Raw genomic sequence first — 18,486 nt, 5'->3', positions numbered from 1 at the left:
GCGGCCAAAGAAGAACAGGTGAGAGTGGGACGTTTAGAGCCTTGTAGCTGTGGTAGAAGTTCAGATTTTACTCTGAGTGATACGGGAAGCCATTGGAAGCACAAGTGTAGAGTAACAAGACCTAACTTATGTTTTAGCAGGATCACCTTGGCAGTTGCTGTGTTTAAGATTGAGGTGGAGAGGGGCAAGAAAATATTGAACACTTAGGAAGTTATTAAAGTAATCCAGGTGGGAGATGACAGTGGCCTGGATCAGGAAGTGGAGGTGGTGTGAAATAGTCAGCTTTGGACATATTTTAATGGTAGAACCAACAGCATCTGCTAACAGATTTCATAAGGCATGTGAAGAAAAAGAGAGCAACAAAAGAATAGTCCAAAGCTTTTGGGTTGAGCAACTGGAAGGATGGAGTCACCATCAACGGAAATGGGGAAGACTAAGCAGGGTTTGGCTGTGAGGAAGATCAGGTGTTCAGGTTACACAGGTTGAGTTTCAGATGTTATGGGATATCCACGCACAGATTTTGCAAAGGCAGTTACTTATATGGGTTTGGAATTCAAGAGAGAGATCTGAATTGGAGATATATGTTTGTGAGTCATCAACGTGAGACTGAATGTGATCCCCAAAATAGTGAGTCAAGAGACAAAGGAGAAGATCAAAGACTGATCTCTTGAGTTTGCTGGTATTACAGTGTCAGTGAGAAGAGGGGTAACCAACTGAGAAAAGGTCTGTGAGGTATGAAGCAAACCAAGAGTGTGCTGACCTGAAAGGCAGGTGAAAAGGGAGTGGTCAGCAGTGTGAAATGAGGAGGGGTGACCCACTGAATAAATGCTGCTAAGTCAAATGAAATAGAACTCATACTTGACTGTTGGCTCTAGATGGAGGTTGTGCTGACCATTTTCATTGAAGAAGTGGGAACAAATGCCTGACTGGGCTGGATCTGAGGAGTGGGAGGAAAAAAGTGAAGACATTGAGTATAGACAACTCTTTTGAGAAGTTTTTTTGCAAGGGAGAGCAAGAAAAAAGGGTCAGACTTTTATGTTGTTGTAGTGGTTTTGTCTTTTGTTTTGCTTAAAATGGGAGAAATATCAGTATGTTTGATAGTGAGGAGAATAATCCAGTAATGAGATTTAGTATACAAGTGGAAGAAAGAGCACAGATGGTTCACCTACTACAGTACCAGGTGCAGATGCAGAGTATATGGAGCAGATGCTGGGAGGTGAATAGATGTCATGGTGGCAGTCTGTTGAACTCTGGGTGGTTATTATAAATATAAATGACAAAGAAATTTATGAAAACCTCTTTACTCATCAAAGCAATGAAAATTTTTAAAATTCTCAAATTTTTACCTACGAAATGGTAAAACATAAAAAAAATTATCCAAGGTTAAAAACATGAGAGAAATCAGTGTTTTTTATACATGACCAGTGTATAAACTCTTTTGGAAGGCAATCTGTCACCAAAAATCTTTATTAATGTGAATAATCTTTGTCTCTTTGCAAATAATCTTAAAGGAAATAATCACAAAAGTGAAATAAATGATTGGCTTCAAGAGTGTCCAGTATTGTTTTTTCTTTCTTAAGTGAGAGCAAAATCTTCAAAATGGCTAAATAGCCAACAAATAGGGGATTAGCTTCATCAATTGTGATATATGTACACAACGAAATACCATACTGTCACTAGTAATTATATTAAGGAATTTTAAATGACACAGATAGTTGCAATAAGTCACTATGCAATTAAAAATCAGGGCATAAAACAGTTTGTATAACATGCATTCTCTTTTTTTTCTTTGCCTCTGAAAGTGTTACATCTATATGAATATAGCCACAGAAAAAAGACTAGAAGGTTATTCAACCAAATAAACAATAACAGTAGTTATCCCCAGGTGCTAAAATTATAAATAATTTTGCCATACATACTCTTTCTATTTTGTAAAGCAAACATACAGATTTTTAAAACTCTAAGTTAAAGAGGGAAGAGAAGACCATTGATATTTAAAGAATACCTTTTACATAATATAACAAGTACATGTCACTTTAATCCTCAGTACACCGCATACAAAAAGCTCTATTATCCAGATGAAGAAGCTACAGCTCAGCAGAAGGTGAGCAATTTCTCCAGAGATTATGAGCTAGTAGGTATTCTTCTGCCTCTGAATAGAAAGCTTTGCCCTCACACCACACCACTTGAAGCATTCACACGTACCAGGATGCTGATGAACTGGTTAACTACTAGACCAGGGCTATTTAATAGAAGTGTGATGCAAGCCACAGATGTGAGCCATGGGTATAATTTAAAAATTTTAAGTAGCCATATTAAAAGACTTTTTAAGACATGAAATCTATTTTAATAATATATTTTATTTAACTCAATAGTTCTAAAATATTATATGTTCAACATATAATCAATATTTTAAAATTATTGATGAGATGCATTACATTCTTTTTTTCATACAAAGTCTTTGAAGTCTAGTCTGCATTTCACACTTAGAGCATGTCTTAGTTGGGACTAGCCACATTTCAAGTGCTGAATAGCCACACATGGCTAATGACCACTATCTTGGACAGCACAGCTTTAAAGGATGCTGTGCTTGACTTAATACATATTTTTTTAAAAATTTGACTACAATCAAACCTATTTCTTTATTCAGGATGTTTATGAAGCTATTTAGATTCTATTTAAGCTGTATTTCATTAGTAACATGAAGACAAGCTTAATTGCTTGTTTTAGACTCAGATGAGATTGTGGCTTTAATTTCCAAACATTTGGATAAATTAGTCCTGTTAATGAGACATAATTGTCTTATGCTCCATTTAGCTATGTCAGATCTGAAGCCCATACGTGGCAAAAGCTACAGAGTGATAAGTAATTTCTACTTTGTTTTTTTAATAGGTATATTAAATTTTATAGTGTTATTGATGGATAATTACTATTTTATTATTTTATGGGATCTGAATCTGAATGCTACTTACAATCCACAATGATTTTAACAATTTTGTCCCTCTGTGTGTACATTGCCAAGGCCCATAGTTTCACATTTTTTCAACTGTTATTTCAGTTTACTCTACTTGTTAATGTTTCAAGATAGTGACCTATGAACTTTTCCTTATGTATTCATGTTTTTCTCCTAATACATAAATAAATTATATTAGATAATTTTTTTTAAAAATTGAGGCAAGCAAAGAGAAGAAACTAAAAGTTAATCTTAAGTTCTCAATACCCAGAGATATCCTCTGGCAACATTTTGTATATTTCAGATATATATATGTTGTTTATGAAAATGAAAAAATATGGGGCTGGCCCGGTGGCCGAGTGGTTAAGTTTGCGCGCTCCGCTTCAGCAGCCCAGGGTTTCACTGGTTTGGATCCTGGGCGCGGACATGGTACTGCTTGGCCGGTCACGCTGAGGCAGTGTCCCATATGCCACAACTAGAAGGACCCACAACTAAAAAATATACAACTATATACTGGGGGGATTTGGGGAGAAAAAAGAAAGCAGAAAAATAAAGAAAAAATATTATACATATATCCATTATTTTTCCTGTTTATGATTCTGATCCAGTATTCAATTTTTCAGTAAATGTTTACTAACCTTCTATGCTTTAGGTCACTGTATTAAACATTCTTTTGCAACACGTTTTTTATTACATGCATGGTATTACAATATATGAGTGTACCACACAAATTCAATCCATTTCCTGGTTTTGGACAATTGTTTATTGCATATGTAGATATTTGCTTAAAAACCTTAGAACAAACGACTTTACTGCTGAATTTGGGGAATCCGATTATTATTTCCTTAAGATGAATTCCTAGAAATGGAATTGCTGAGACAGAGGACATGAAAAATTCTAAGGCTTTTGAGAGTATTGCTTTCCATAAAAGTAGAAACAATCTATACTTTCACCAACAGACTTTCCGTCACTTGGTTCATCTTGTGGACTTGTTGATCAGGCACTGGATATTGCTATCATGTGTGAATATCACCAGTGTCTTGTTCATACTCTCTTTCTCTGTCTTTTTCATTATTTATCTACATAACATAGCACTATCAGTGTCTTTACGTGAAATTGCCCACAGAATTGGCAAAAAGATTAAAAGATGAAATAGATAAAAGCCAGCATCAGAAGCCAGCGCTCAAGAAATAGTAAATGGCCTCATGTAATTTAAAAAATATCTGTATTTGAATAAACACTTGTGTGACTATTGCTTGTTGAATATAAGAAAAAGAAGGAGGGAAAGGAGCATAATAAATAACTGACCTTTGCTTATTTTTTAAAGTCACAACAAGTTAAAACATTGGAGCCTTAATTACCAGGTGGCATTTTTCTCTGAGAACGTAGTCTCAGAACTTTTGGGAAGTTTCAGTGTCTGGGCATGTCCCCTCTCAGGTTCAACATTTCTGGTCTGAGGTGATTGTACGTCAAGAGTGGTTAATAAGGAGAGAAGTGTTCAGAAACAGGAGCACTATTATTTGAACACTAATGTGTTCACTTAGTTACATTGGTTATGCGACCCACTCGAGCAGCATCCTGGGTCACTGCAGCTCCCATTTTCTCTTGGCATATTCCGACATGGATTATCCAACCTGACTTTGGAATTTATGTTTATTGGTGGGAGGTAATAGTTGTAGACTCTGATTTTATTTTTTGTCATGTATATTTAATAGCTTTCTCTTAAAAGAACTACATCATTGAAATTAGCTAATTGCTTTATGACTCTTGAACCAAAAGCCACATTTGGTTATAGTGCAACCTACTTTGGGTTTACTGTGGGAATAAAGTATATTTTAAATTTTCTTGGCTATTGTGGAAAGCATTTTATCAAGAAAAAATATGGGCCAAATTTCTGCAAAATACCCCAAAAACTACTCTTAGAGTTTGCTTTGCCTAATCAATAACTCAGTCTGTGATGTTTGTTTAAATGTATTTTTGAAAAGTATATCTAAGAATAGTGGCTGTGACTTTCTGGCCCAAGCCTTCATTGTTAGTATCTCTGCAGTCCACACCTGCCTTCTTGATGTAATTGTTTCAGCTAGAAACTACACTGTAATTGAGGCTTAGCTTACATTTTTAATACTTCGGGAGACTGAAAAATCTGTGTTTTACAGGATGAAGGAGTGAGAGTCATTTACGAGAGGTTTCTCTTCTTTGCTGGGTGTGAAATCAAATTAATCTTGAGTAAATCAGATTGGAGAAAATGGAAATGGAGCAGCTTGACAGATTTGTGTCCAAGACGATTGACATATGTTATTTTTTAAGCTGGATAATACAGATAGAATTTGTTATTAGAATAATAAAATATGTATAGCTATAAGCAAAGACAAGATTAAAATTTCTGTGGACAAGATTGTCAAATTTTGAAATGAGAGGAATTATAATGCCTATTTATATATCAAATCAGTTGTTCATAACAAGTTTTTCCTACTCCTTATACCTTGAAGTCCAACTGTGAGTAAATATAATCCTTTGAAGAAACCATATCATTAGAACTGAGACTATGGAGAACCAGTAATGTAAGAAATTATAATCACCATTTGCCATATTAGTGCCTATAAAAGAATATAAAGTTGAACATTGTTATTGTCTAAAAAATAATAAACTGAGAAACAGACCCATCACTCTTCTGATCCATTCTTAATTTCTTAATGATTACTGGTAGCTGGTTTGAAGTGATATAGTGTTTTTATGTGGCAATTAAAATTTCAGAAGCCCTTATGATGGTTAAGTAAATTTTTCCTCATACCATCCCAAAGAAGTAGGCCAGTTTCATTATTCTTGCTTTTGAACCTGGAAAGTTGAGTTATAATGTCTATATAAAGTAACTTTATTCACTTCAACTTTATTGCACTTAAAAATGTTCTTGCTCACCAAAAGTGAAGAATAAAATGGTAGCATGGAGGCAGATTTGGGCTCAACAGAAGGATTAAAAAAAAACTAGAGCAAATAATATATTTGTAGATGGTCTTGTCTTTACTGATTTTGTTAATTTGAGTTTGAGCTGATTTTGTTTAGTTTTGTTCTTTTTTTCCTGAAAATGGCCCTTGATGTTGAGAACTTGTCTTTTCCCAATTAACTGGGGAGTGTTAACATAGATGCTGGACTCTGACTATCTTGGGTCTGCATCTCTTTAATCTCTCCATCGCTTCATAGCACTTTCCTTCCAAAGCAATATTAGGATGCTACATTAAAAAAAGTCATTTTCTTCCCTTCAGTTGTCTATCAAATAGGATATCTTTGACTTTGAGTGAGAGAATACCCTGCCCTGGTGGTCTAGTGGTTAAGATTCATGTTCTGTCTTCAAAGGCCCTGGTTCTCCATCAGGGAACCACACCACCCATCTGTTGGTTGTCATACTGTGGTGGCTGCGTGTTGCCGTGATGCTGAAAGCTGTGCCACCGGTATTTCAAACCCATGGTGGACAGGTTTCAGCAGAGCTTCCAGACTAAGACAGACTAGCAAGAAGGACCTGTCCACCCACTTCTGAAAAAATTGGCCATGAAAACACTATGAACAGCAGCAGAGCATTGTCTGATATGGCGCCGGAAGGTGAGAGGATGGAGCAAAAGGAAGGAGCCGAGTTCAACTCTGCTGTATATGGGGTTGCTAGGAGTTGGAATCCACTAACAACAAAAGAGACTACCCAACCCAGTCAAAGTAACTTGAATAATAAGATGATTTCTTATTTTATTTCACACAAAGTGAGGTCTGGTTTTCTGCATTCTCTTGCCCTGCCTTCTAGCAGGCTGGATGATTTTCTGTCACCAACTACAGCAGTGCCACACCACAACACCCAGAAGCAGAAAGGGAACTTTTCTTCCTTGTGACTCATTTTACCAGCTAGGAAACCTTTCCGCAGAAGACTTCTCACATTTCATTGGCCAGAATGGGGTCTTTTGTCCGTGATTATAGCAAACACTGGCAGAGGAACCGGCAGCTCGTGAACGGGAAGCTTGTGACTTGCTTAAGGTCAATCAAGATCCTCTCCCAGGCCTGGGGATAGGACTCACCTTCCCTGAAGTGGGGGGCCAAGGCAGGAAGGTAGATCTTGAATAAAATCAAGATTCTGGTGGACAGGAACAGGAGTAGGGGCAATGTCTGCTACAATTACTTTTTCCTTTCACTTATGATAAATACAGTTATTAAAACCCAGCTTATGGGGTGGTTGAGCCATTACGTTTTACTTTTAACAGCCTATTTTCTCTTGATGATAGTATATCAAAACTTCCAGTAGGACTTATATTGTCTCTTAAAACTAGTGATGGGTGGATGTAGGGGACAAGGGGTAGTTTAGGAGTCTTGCCCATCATCCAGTTACTCCACCTCCAAAAAACACACATTCTAAGTAAAAAATTTAGCTTTCTATGCAAACTACTCTAAAAACCAAATCTAAGTAAAAACAATGGTTGCTGTGAAAATGCAGCCTCCAAATGAATCACTCAGCCTCTTCTTATGACCAGATTTCCATCCCTAAACTCTCTTATAAGAAATTCTGGAGCCATCCCTTTTAGAGTCCTGCCATGTTTTCACTTTCCTGTCACCCGTCAGAAGGATGTGGCTTTGATGCCGATGCAAGTTTTGGCTTTACCCTATGGATCACTTTTGTTGTCGATTCTTCAATCCAGTGGATTTCAGCCATGCTCTTGAGAGCCCACTTTACTCTGGCTGTCGAGTCACACCTGAGTAGCCAGACTGGGCAGAGCCCAGGGCCCCTGGAGGGGAGAACTGCTAAGTGGGAATGGATCTCCTGCGAAGACAGTGTACATACCCAAACAAAATCCAGGGAGAGATTCTGCCAGTCAGAAACGGGTCTGGGGCCAGGGATCCCCCTGTAAACCAACTGAAAAGCAAAGCTAGATTTATATTTGGACAATGGGCCTGGGATGGGGTAGTGGTGGGTAGGAAGAGAGTTTCAGGAACCAGACTGATTAAATTGGGTGTTTGGACGGGTCTGATTTGGAAAGACAACATTGAAACTTGAAGTCAAGTTGTATTTTACAGAGGGTCAGACCCAATGTAGCCAAACAATGGGATTGTGTCAGAGCTATCTTTTATTCACATTAACCCACCCGTGGCTCCCTGCAATCCTGCTTCCTATTGTGGTTGGCCCTCAAAAGTGGGTGGGAGAGTACCCTCCTGGGTGAGGCAGTTCCCATATAACCTAGGGGAATTCTCTATCTCTATTGGAGGAGACCTAGGTGTCCCTGACACTTTGCACTTGAAGAGATAAGAGTTTTCCTTTAGGCCAGATTCACGCTCACCAATCTTGGAGGCACTTGTTAGATACTGATAGCTGCATCAGCTAGATTAAACAGGCACTAATTACCATTTTGCTGGAAAGCACCCTTCACTCTGAGAAAATATAGAACAACTTTCAGTCAGTTTATAAACACAATGTTAAGTTTCATAGACTTGCTTCTGCGGTTAAAGTACCCGTTACCCTTCGGTATCTTGTTTGCCACTGTTGCCTGTCCTCCTCACCCCCCTAATGTATTTTGATGTCATGGAACCAGAACCCTTGGGAAGTGGTTTAAACATGACTATGAAGAAAAGTGGTCGTTAAGTTAATTGTGAGTCAGTTTAGGAGTTTTGAAATGATTCATACAGGTAGAATTCAAACAGGTAGAATTAGGGAGATAATAGGTCAGTTTGAATTCTCACAGTCCTGTCATCCTCCTTTTCTGAATTACTTGTTTTCTCTCACTTCCTGGAAAATCGTGATGAAATAGTATCCATGGACTTCAATATTTGGGGGTAGGGGATGGTGGCTGGGGATTGAGTGGTAAATATCTCACACTTCTGTCGGCTGAAATTTCCTGAAGTGTTAGAAGTGTCCAATAAACCCGCACCTGTAAAACCTTGGTGTGCTGTTATAAACGTGAAAATTACAAAGCATTTTAAATTAGAAAATTTGGGTGGACAAAAAGAATAGAAGTCGCAGAGACCAGCCAAAGATGTTTTGTCTAAAGATATTTTAAAAATTGCAAAAGTTAAGGATAATTTTTAAGTTTTAAAAAATTTTTCTTTAAAATTGTAGTCACTTCTTAAATTCAGAAAGTAGATGTGATCAGAATATTTTGCAATATCTGAGTAATTTAGCTACTTCTGTTGTCATAATCACCGGCAAAGCAGTTAAACAAGAACTTTGGAAGGTAAAAGCTGTTTTATGTAGATTTTTCTGTACAATGAAAAGATCAAGGTTTGATTAGGAAAGATAAACGTTCCAATTTGAATTTAGAAATGCAGATATATTAAATTTGATTTGATTTTAGAGGCTAAGTAGGAAATGGCTACTTTGTTATTGTGAAGAGGCTGTTATATTTGAATATTCCTCTTAGGTTTTTACTACCCAGAAGACTCAGTATATATGTGTATATGATGGTGGGAGTTTTCTCCCTCACAAACAGCATCCTAATGGAGATGTATGATTGTGCCATTAGGATTGCTGATGTGAATATTTGCCTCAAGATTTATGCCCGCAGCTCTGAAACTGCTATAAATACTCAAAAAATAATAATACTGTGAGTATTTATATATCATTTCTTTTAAGCACGTTTTTGTTTTTATTCTACATATACTGGAAAAATGGACTGACAATTTGCATAATTATAATTGGAAAAAGCTGTTGAGATGTGAGGTTTCTAAAATCAACAAGAAGGATAAAATGGATGTGATCATTGTTCATGGCATACTTGGTTTGAAATATCTGGTTTTAATGTTATATTATCATTTTGTATGTTTAAGTGGTTTTAATGTTGTCGCTAAAATGGCACCTAATCAATACATTCATGCAATGTATAAAATGCATTGAGTGCCACAAATTCTCCTGCTGCCTTATTTATTTGTAGCAATGTAGGCTGCTTAATGTGTGCTTTTATTTGAAAAGCATTTTTTTGGTAAATGTTTGCTGTTTGCGCTTGCTTTTGAGGACAGCCACAGTCCTGCACCACCATTCAATATGAGGGATCTTCAAAGCAGTTAGCTTAGAAGTACTTCTCCATTTACCAAAGGATTTAAACTATTTTTGAAAATTACGGGTAAGATTGCTCGTAGATTATTTTAGGTTGGGCTTTGCAGAAGCAAATCTGAGACAGGGATTGTGAGAACAAGTGATTTGTCGAGTGACGCTCTCAGAAGAAGAATGGGAGGGAGAGAGGAGGGGAAAACTCTAAGGAAGGAAATCTCAGTGGAAATGGGCCACAGTTTGCTCCCACAATGAAAATTTGGTCTCATCTTTTGGCAAGAGGACTGACTTTCTTTACTCCCATGTCAGCCAGTCATTGGTTGTGGTTGGCCCTCAAAAGGGGGTGGGAGAGTACCCTCCTGGGTGAGGCAGTTCCCATATAACCTAGGGGAATTCTCCAGCGAAGGGAGGGCCATCTGTGCATTATCAGCATCTTGATGATGGGAGCTCTAGCTGATAAAGGTGATCAGAGCATGACACCAACAACATCCAATTATATAGATGGAAGACAATTTAAAAGAACAGAAAACTTGTTGAACTCAGATTCTGTCACTTCCCCCTCCCCAGCATACACCCTCCCACACACCCACATTTGTAGCCAAATAAAGGTGGAAATTCAAACCATGTTCAAGTCCCTTTGATTACTGAAACAGGTTAAAAGTGTTAATGAGGATATGGACTTGAGGTCTTTCTTTTTTGTTCCTAGCAGTGTAGTAATAGAGACTTTATGTGGCTACCTCTTCTGTTAAAATGCGTTTATGGTATCATGAATAAAAATGAGTTCCCTGAGAGAGGACCTGAGACATTCTCCATGAAGACTCGAGGGTGTGTTAAGTGCCAGGTACTCTCAGATAGGCCTTTCTCCAGGCTTAATACCCACATTTGAAATGCTTCACTTTCAGAAGCCTTTGACTGCCTCTACATGCACAACTGATTCAGACAGCACCAAAACGTTCAATGTGTTCAACGAATGAACTCATCTCAGACTCTTTCTCTGCAATAGATGATGTCACCCTGAAGAACTGTAGTGTATGCTTCTTCCTACTAGAACACCTCCAACCCGCTTTCTCTTCCCATTATAGAGCTGTTAGAGAAGATTATTTTCTTTGAAAAAGAATTTTTTTTCTTGTTACTTACCAGAATAATGAAATACTTTACAGAAACTAGGTAACCTTGTATAAGGACAGCAGAATTCCCAGTAGTATCACCAATTTAAAGGGGTTTTTATTCTGTTTTAAATTGTTAAATATTTTTCGAGGGCATAGAAGACGTATTATGAAAAATTCTTTGAATTGCACAATCAACTTTAAAGTAGAAGACCACTGATATAGTAGAAATAAACAATAGCAAGTCTCTATCTTGGATCAAAGAGATATTTGTTGCTAATAATAGTCCCTCTGATTGCATCTGTATTTGATTATTCCAATTTGTTTAGTAGGAATAATAATATGCAAATAAAGTCAGAATAATAGAGAAACATTAATTCAGTTTAGAGCTCAAGTTGATATTGCAATCTTTTCACTCTACATAGGGATTTGCTAATTCTTTATATAGAACACAAATCAGGCCAGAGCCTAGGAAAGTTCTGAAAAGAAAAAGGCATTTTGGAGCACGCTGGACACGGTGGGCATCGGGAAGGTGACTTGAAAGGATCCTACTTACAAATATTTCTTTAGTGATCTGAAATTGAATGCCTTTGGTTATCTTTTCACTACCAGTATCTAGTCTTATCTGCACAAAGCAAAAAGTTGAGAGGGTAAAGTAAAAGATAATTTTAGACTTGCTTTTAAAGTCAATCCTTAAATAATTGCCTCCCTCAGACTTTATTTTCTTTTTATAATTTTTCATTTAATAGTCTACATTTGTATTTTCCTCCAGTCCAGAAATAGGAACTTGCTTGAGTAAGCAAGATTCCTTTTTAATCTCTATGCTTGATAATTTATTACCCAATATTTGTTTATTTCATTCATTGGTCATAATTTTAAAAATATTGTTATAGTCAAGATAGAATAAATATTTTAGAAATATTATGTCTTGTTGTCAAACTTCTTCAAATTGTGCCTGGAATTCTTGGCAGACAAAATAAAGGACTTAAAGAACCCATTACATTAGAATTTAGAAACTTATCTATAGCAAACATTTAATTTGGCTAACATTTTCTTTTAAAAAAGACTTTATTTTATATAATTATTATCGTTTGCTAATGACTTGAAAAGTTTGAGGTCCCTCTAACTCCATGATTGCTTAACAATATGTTGTGATATTTTTGTGGCTTCCAGAAAGTTCCAATTAAATGATGAAGACCACTGGATTTACCAGGCTGTTTTGGATCAGTATCCTGGAGATCTCTGTGGCAGAAGAACTCTGTATCTGGACATGTTACAAAGATATTTTCCTCATAAATCTAGGCATTATTTGGTGAGTGCTGGACCGTATACTAGCAAATTAAATAGTTTTAGTGATCAATAATTATTAAGCAAATATATATTTTTTAAATGGTGCTCTAAAAATTACTTTTTCCTACACTCTAGAAAATAATAAGGTTATAGGTTGAAAGTCCGTCATTTTTCAGTCTGTATGGTCCATAAGAAGGTGGGGGACCTCTCTGGCAACATTCACTCTTCTGCGCTTACTTGCCCCAGACATCTTCACTCTGGTTCCTGGGGTTGCTCTGCTAGTGTTTGGCCCCCAGCTGTCTCCACATTTACTTGCCCACCCTCAGGAGTTCTACCATCTCTGAATCTTGCCTAAAAGTGGGGTGCCTGTTCCTCCATCCACAGAGCCTGCCACACTTCAGTCCTTCTAGTCATGGGGAAGCCAACACTCCCCCTGGGGGCTGGTGCATACATATCCCATCCCCACCTCAGCCATTCCACTTGATCCCCCTAAATGGGCCTGAAACACAAATGCCTCAAATACAGAAGTCAGAGTCATGACTGCCACGTCCCTGAGAAGGGCCCTGGAAATTGTTTTTATTCCCTGTTAATTCTATTTGCTTCTGCGACCAGCTGTCATTTTCAAAGAAGATTGGTAGCTTCTTTTATATACAACTCACTGGCTAAATAATGTATCAAATTCAGAGATGTAGTCTATACTGGCCAAATAAAGAATTATTTAGGTCAGTGACTCTCAACTTCAGGAGACACACATCTTTATATAAGGAACATTTCAGAATTACCTGCAGAGATTTTTCAAACTGCTCAGTCTATCTCCATTCCTGTTCTTCCCCTCAAGATTCTGAGATTCCCCTTGGTTGGGATTCACTGCTGGCATCAATGTGAGAGTGTCATGTCCCTCAGGAGTGTGGGACGGGCAGGGCTAATGTCATTGTTATGATTACTTCAAATTTAGACATCCTAACATTAGAATGCTTCAGTACTCGAGGGAAATACCGAGTTTTCAGGATTATTGTAGCAATTTTTTATGTATATTAGCATGCATCTAACTGAAGCACCGGTTAAATACCAGAACTGATTTAAAGATGGAGTATTTTTGAAATTATATATAGGGGAAATAATGCTTTCTGCTTACAGACTCACTGCCATGTAGAAGTGGAAGTTGTTTTCGGGTTGCTTGGTCTGACTCCATTCTATATGAGGAAACCAAGGACTTACACGTGTTAAAGGACTGCTCGTCAGTTACTAGTTAGCCACGGGCTCTGAACTCTGGGGCTAGCACCCGGTCCTGGTTGCTGCATTTATCATTGAGATATTTGTCCCAAATTTTTCAAAATCATTGGTTATAATTCATTTTATTCATTTTGTAACAATGACATAATGCATAGGCTCACTTTCATGGTAAGCGTTTACTATCTGTTATCTTTTCAGGTTGAACATGAGAAATACTGTGACCAATATCGCTTTGCTAGGGAACAGCGAAGGATCCTGATAGCAAATTGGAGTAAGAATAGGAGAGACTTTATACAGAAGGCTGTGCTGACACTTGCCGAGGCCTGTGCGGCTCATGAAATGGAGAGCACGTTGGCTAAGGACAGGAAAAAGCAACAGGAACTGTGCGCTGATCTGAAAGCCAAGGTGAGATACTTTGCAGATAGTGTTTCAGTATTTGCCTGGGTATTCTTTTAAGAATCCACTTTTCCCTTTTCTTCAAACCCAACCTGAAGTTCAGTTTCTCTAAAAGGCCTATCTTGAATAAAATTGTTAGTTCGAACCATACGAAACTGAAATTCTTTTAGGTCAAAAATAGTCGATAATCAACATATGGTTCAACCTGAAGTTACTATAAGAAGAGGTTAATATTGAAGTTTTTGTTGAGAAATATCCAATAGCTGTGTAATAAATGCTGCACCAGAGTGAGGTGCTGGGTGAAAATGCAGAGTGTAATTGTAAGGCAAATGTGTGATGCTGGTTCAAGGACTCTTGGACCTCTCGTTTGTATTAAAGATGTAAAAAAGGTCAAGTTATGAAGAGAAGAGAAGATTTGTGAAGAGATGTGTTGGGGAGAGTTTGATGGATGTGTGTGAGCCCTCAACACAGTGCAAGGGGGAGTAGGTGCGATTTCCCTCCTTCTCAGGCCCAGTGAGGGGCCTCCAGGATGGCTTAGAGAGTTTAGTGGGTGGCTGGAGGCTTGAGGCCTGCTGTCTGACACTCACAGGGAAATACAGAGGAGCTGCCTCAGTGGCAAAATTGAAAACAAGCATGGCTGCTGTGTTGGGAGTAGTTGCATTCCCTGGACTGGTCATGGGCGCTTGAGTCCTGGAGGCCCCAGATGGATATGGCCTCCTTAGGAGTATGGGCAGGGCCATTAAAAATAAATTGTGTTGTGGTACAGCATGCATATAGTAAAGGGCACAAATTTGACTTATTGGTAAACGACATGGTAGCAGGATGATGGTGCAATGAGAAATTTTATTCTCTTGATAGAAAAAGTAAACTGGTAAACATTACACTGTAGCAATTAATAGCATATAAAAATGAATGTCTCTGTTTTAAAATGTTAGAGGAAAAATGCCTGCTCTGCTGGTTTTTGTTTTTGTTTTTGTTTTTGTTTTTTGCTGAGGACGATTCGCCCTGAGCTAACATCTGTTGCCAATCTTCCTCTTTTTGTATGTGAGCCACTGCCACAGCATGGCCACTGACAGACAAGTGGTATAGGTCCACACCCAGGAACTGAACCTGGGCCACTGAAGTGGAATGCACCAAACTTAACCACTGGGCCACTGGGGCTGGCTCTACATTTTTATTTTTAAATAAAAAGATGTTTCTTTTGACACTGCATAAACTTGGGACCTAAAAGGAATCTACCACAGACTGTAGAACTAATGCATGTTTCTTTTCCATCTGCAGGCTGATAGAAATACACTGGGGTCAGGGGCCATGACAAGTCCTTGTATACTCTTAATCTGTTTATATTCATTTTGCACACATTATCATTAGCCCTCAAGCTATGCTGTAAGTGACATTTTCTCTTTATTGTATTGCATTGACGTAAGCATACATGCAGTAAAGTGCACAGGACTCAGGTGCACTATTGCATGAAGTTTGGTATATACATATCCTCCATGGAAATACTGCGCAGATCAAGACGTAGAACATTTCCTGCCACTCAGAAGGCTCCTTCATGTTTCTTCTCAATGAATAACACCCTTACCCATTACCACTATTCTGAATTCATGACCATAAATTAGTTTGGCTTATTCATGGACTCCATGTAAATTAAATCATACGGTATAGACTCTTTTGTACTTCTCTTGCTCATTATGTCTGTAAGTTTTATCTTTGTTGCGTGTTGTGATCGTTTGTTCTTTATTGCTGGGTAGTATTTCATTGTATACATATACCACGGTTTAGTTATATGTTCTCCTGTCAAGGGAAACTCGAATTGTTTTCAGGTTTTTGCTACTATGATAATGGTGCTACGAACGTTCTTGAGCATGTCTTAGGATGGACAGATAGGTTCATTTCTATTGGATAGATACTTAGGAGCGGAATTGCTGGATTATGAGGCTCAGGTGCATTTACCTTTAGTGAACACTGCCAAATAGTTTTCCAAAGTGGTTATACAAATTTTCAACCAGTTTCAATTGCTCCACATTCTCACCAACATTATTATTGCCAATCTTTAATTTTAGCAAATCTGGTGGATGTGTAGTATTGCCTCATTATGGTTTTCATTTGCACTGAGAATAAAGATGTTGAGCAACTTTTCATATGCACATTGGCCATTTGGATATCCTGTTTTGTAAAATGTCCACCCAAGTTTTTTGCCCATTTTTTTATTGGGTTGTCTGTTTTTTTCTTATTCATTTGTATGTTTTCATATATTCTGTATGCAAGTTCTATTTCTTTTTATTTTCTCCCAATCTGTGACTTGTCTTTTCACTCTTTTAATGGTGTCTTTTGATTAAAAAAAACTTGATTTTAATGAAGTACTGTTTTTAGTTTAATATCTTTGAGTTATTTACAGTAAAATCACTGCATATTTTTAGTGTATAGTTTTGTGATTTTTGACAAATACATGACATGTAACTACTACCACAATCAAGATATAGAACTGTTCTATCACCCCTCAAAAATCCTTCATACCTCTTTGTAGTCAACCCCTCACCCACCTCCAGCCTTTGGCAACCACTGGTCTCTGTATCCATAGTTTCACTTATTCTAGAATGTCATGTAAGTGTAACCATACAGTATGTGGTCTTTTAAGTCTGGCTTTTTTCACTTAGTGTAATGTATTGAGATGCTGCCAAGTTGTTGTATGTATCAACAGACTGTTCCTTTTTCATTGCTGAGTAGTATTCCACAAAATGGATTTATCACAGTTTATCCTTTCACCAGTTGTTTCCAGTTTGGGGCAACTAGTGTTACTTTGCTACGGTGGGGTAGGCTTTAGGCTTTCCCTGTGAGCCTGTGTCTCAGAGAGACTCACCACTCTTGTCCCTTCCCTCGCAGTAGATTCTTACTGAACACGTACTAGCCTGGTAGGAGAAGAGGCATTCTGCTTTCCTGGCTCAGTCTCAGTCTTTGGCAGGACCTATGTGCCTGGGTCTTGGGGGCTAAAACCTACTCAGTGACCTTCCTCTTCTCCCCATAACTGTCTCATATCTCAGGGCCTCTTGTGTGGGAGGGAGCTTCCTACCCCTTCCCCAGGAGAGGAGTTTCATTGTTCCCTTTCTCTATCTGTAATGGGTCTACACTTGTGCTTGGTGGGTTTGCTGCTCTTCATCCCTCCCTACCCCTAGTGGCTTAAATTCTATAGGGGTTTTATTTCTCTCTCATGGACCTGCACTACCATGGGAGGCTTCCTCTGCTTGCCTACCCTGACTCTGATCTTTCTTATGAGCCTTCTGTGAGGTTTGTGGGGGAAAGCCTGTGAGAGGGTGTAAATTTCCCTTGTGTCTGTAGCTTCCATGGGTTCTATACCCTCATGCCTTGCCATAGCAGCAAATTGTTGAAATGTAACTATGGAGTCATTACAGAGTGTTAGCTGCTATCTTCTTACCCACTTCTTTGATGACCTTGTCTTTCCCAGGAGCTCTGCCTCAGTTAAGCCAGTTCTCACATTGCCTCTCTTCCTGGAGCCATCTGTCTTGCTTTAAATCTCAGGCTAGTTTATTCTCCTGTGACCGACGCTCTCTGATGAGTTCAAGAAAATTTCTGATGTTGTACGCTATTCAGCTTTTTCTTGTGGTTAACCTGAGAGCAACATTCTTTCCAGCTTTCTACATCCTAAAAGGAAGCTGGAAGGTCCTGATGAAATGCTATTTATCAATCTTTTTGTGCCCTATTTATGAAATCATTGGCTAGTGGCATGGGATCATTTTCAAAGGCATCCTGTCCAAGATTTTTCTGCCCAACAGGGCTCCTACCAGCAGTGAGGAGACCCCCGACACAGTGCTGTGGAAAAATAAAAATGGCAACCTGATAAGTCGAAGAGAAGTAGCTAGTCAAAGGAAAATGTGTATGACCTACATCAGGGGAATTTTTCCAGGAACTCTCTAGCTAGCAATCAAGGGAACAAAACTGGTAGGAGGGCTAAAGTCAATGTTAGCCACCTACAAGGTTTATTTAGGACAGCATCAGTAACCGTCCTAATGAGAACTCTACTGTCCTCTTCTTTACCTCTCCTCTCCTTTTTCCTCTGACCCATGGACTCTGATGGTCTGAGCTTCTAGGAAATGAAAGAAGTCATCTTCTGAATAAAGAAGGAAGAGTTGATTCATCTCTTGGAACTGGACAATTTAATTCTGAATCAAGACTGCATTTCGTGGGATCCTTTGTAACCCAAGTGTGAGCATGGGTTCTACTTAGTTTTCGTCTAGTGACAGGAGAAACCTCTGTATGGGGGACAAAAATAAAGCTGCATTTTGATTATTTCCCACACACGATGCTGTCTAATGTATCAGATGTATTCTACTAGTGTCCCCGACATCTCAGGTGTTCTAATAGACGCTTTATAGGCATTTTCTGATGTTACCCTCAATCACAAATCTAAGTTAAGTTGCTGCAGAGCACCCACCCACTGAAATCAGGGGCTTGGTTCCTGGAGGCAATGTCATACGGAG

The 18,486-nt window shown here is 38.3% G+C and overlaps 1 protein-coding gene across 13 annotated transcripts in view; it reads left to right on the top strand.

Moving 5' to 3' along the window:
• CCDC148 (coiled-coil domain containing 148) overlaps positions 1-18,486 on the top strand; it is a 227,982-nt gene that overhangs the window by 98,642 nt on the left and 110,854 nt on the right. For all 13 annotated transcript variants that reach the window (XM_046657860.1, XM_046657854.1, XM_046657865.1 and 10 more), the window contains 2 exons: positions 12,242-12,380; positions 13,790-13,996. In XM_046657860.1, the coding sequence (XP_046513816.1) occupies positions 12,242-12,380; positions 13,790-13,996 (346 nt within the window). The remainder of the gene's footprint in view (positions 1-12,241; positions 12,381-13,789; positions 13,997-18,486) is intronic.

This window comes from Equus quagga, chromosome 4 (genome assembly GCF_021613505.1).
Source record: "Equus quagga isolate Etosha38 chromosome 4, UCLA_HA_Equagga_1.0, whole genome shotgun sequence".
NCBI lineage: Eukaryota > Metazoa > Chordata > Mammalia > Perissodactyla > Equidae > Equus > Equus quagga.
The sequence above is the reverse complement of the archived record's forward strand: the minus strand, read 5'-3'. Positions and strand labels throughout refer to the sequence as shown.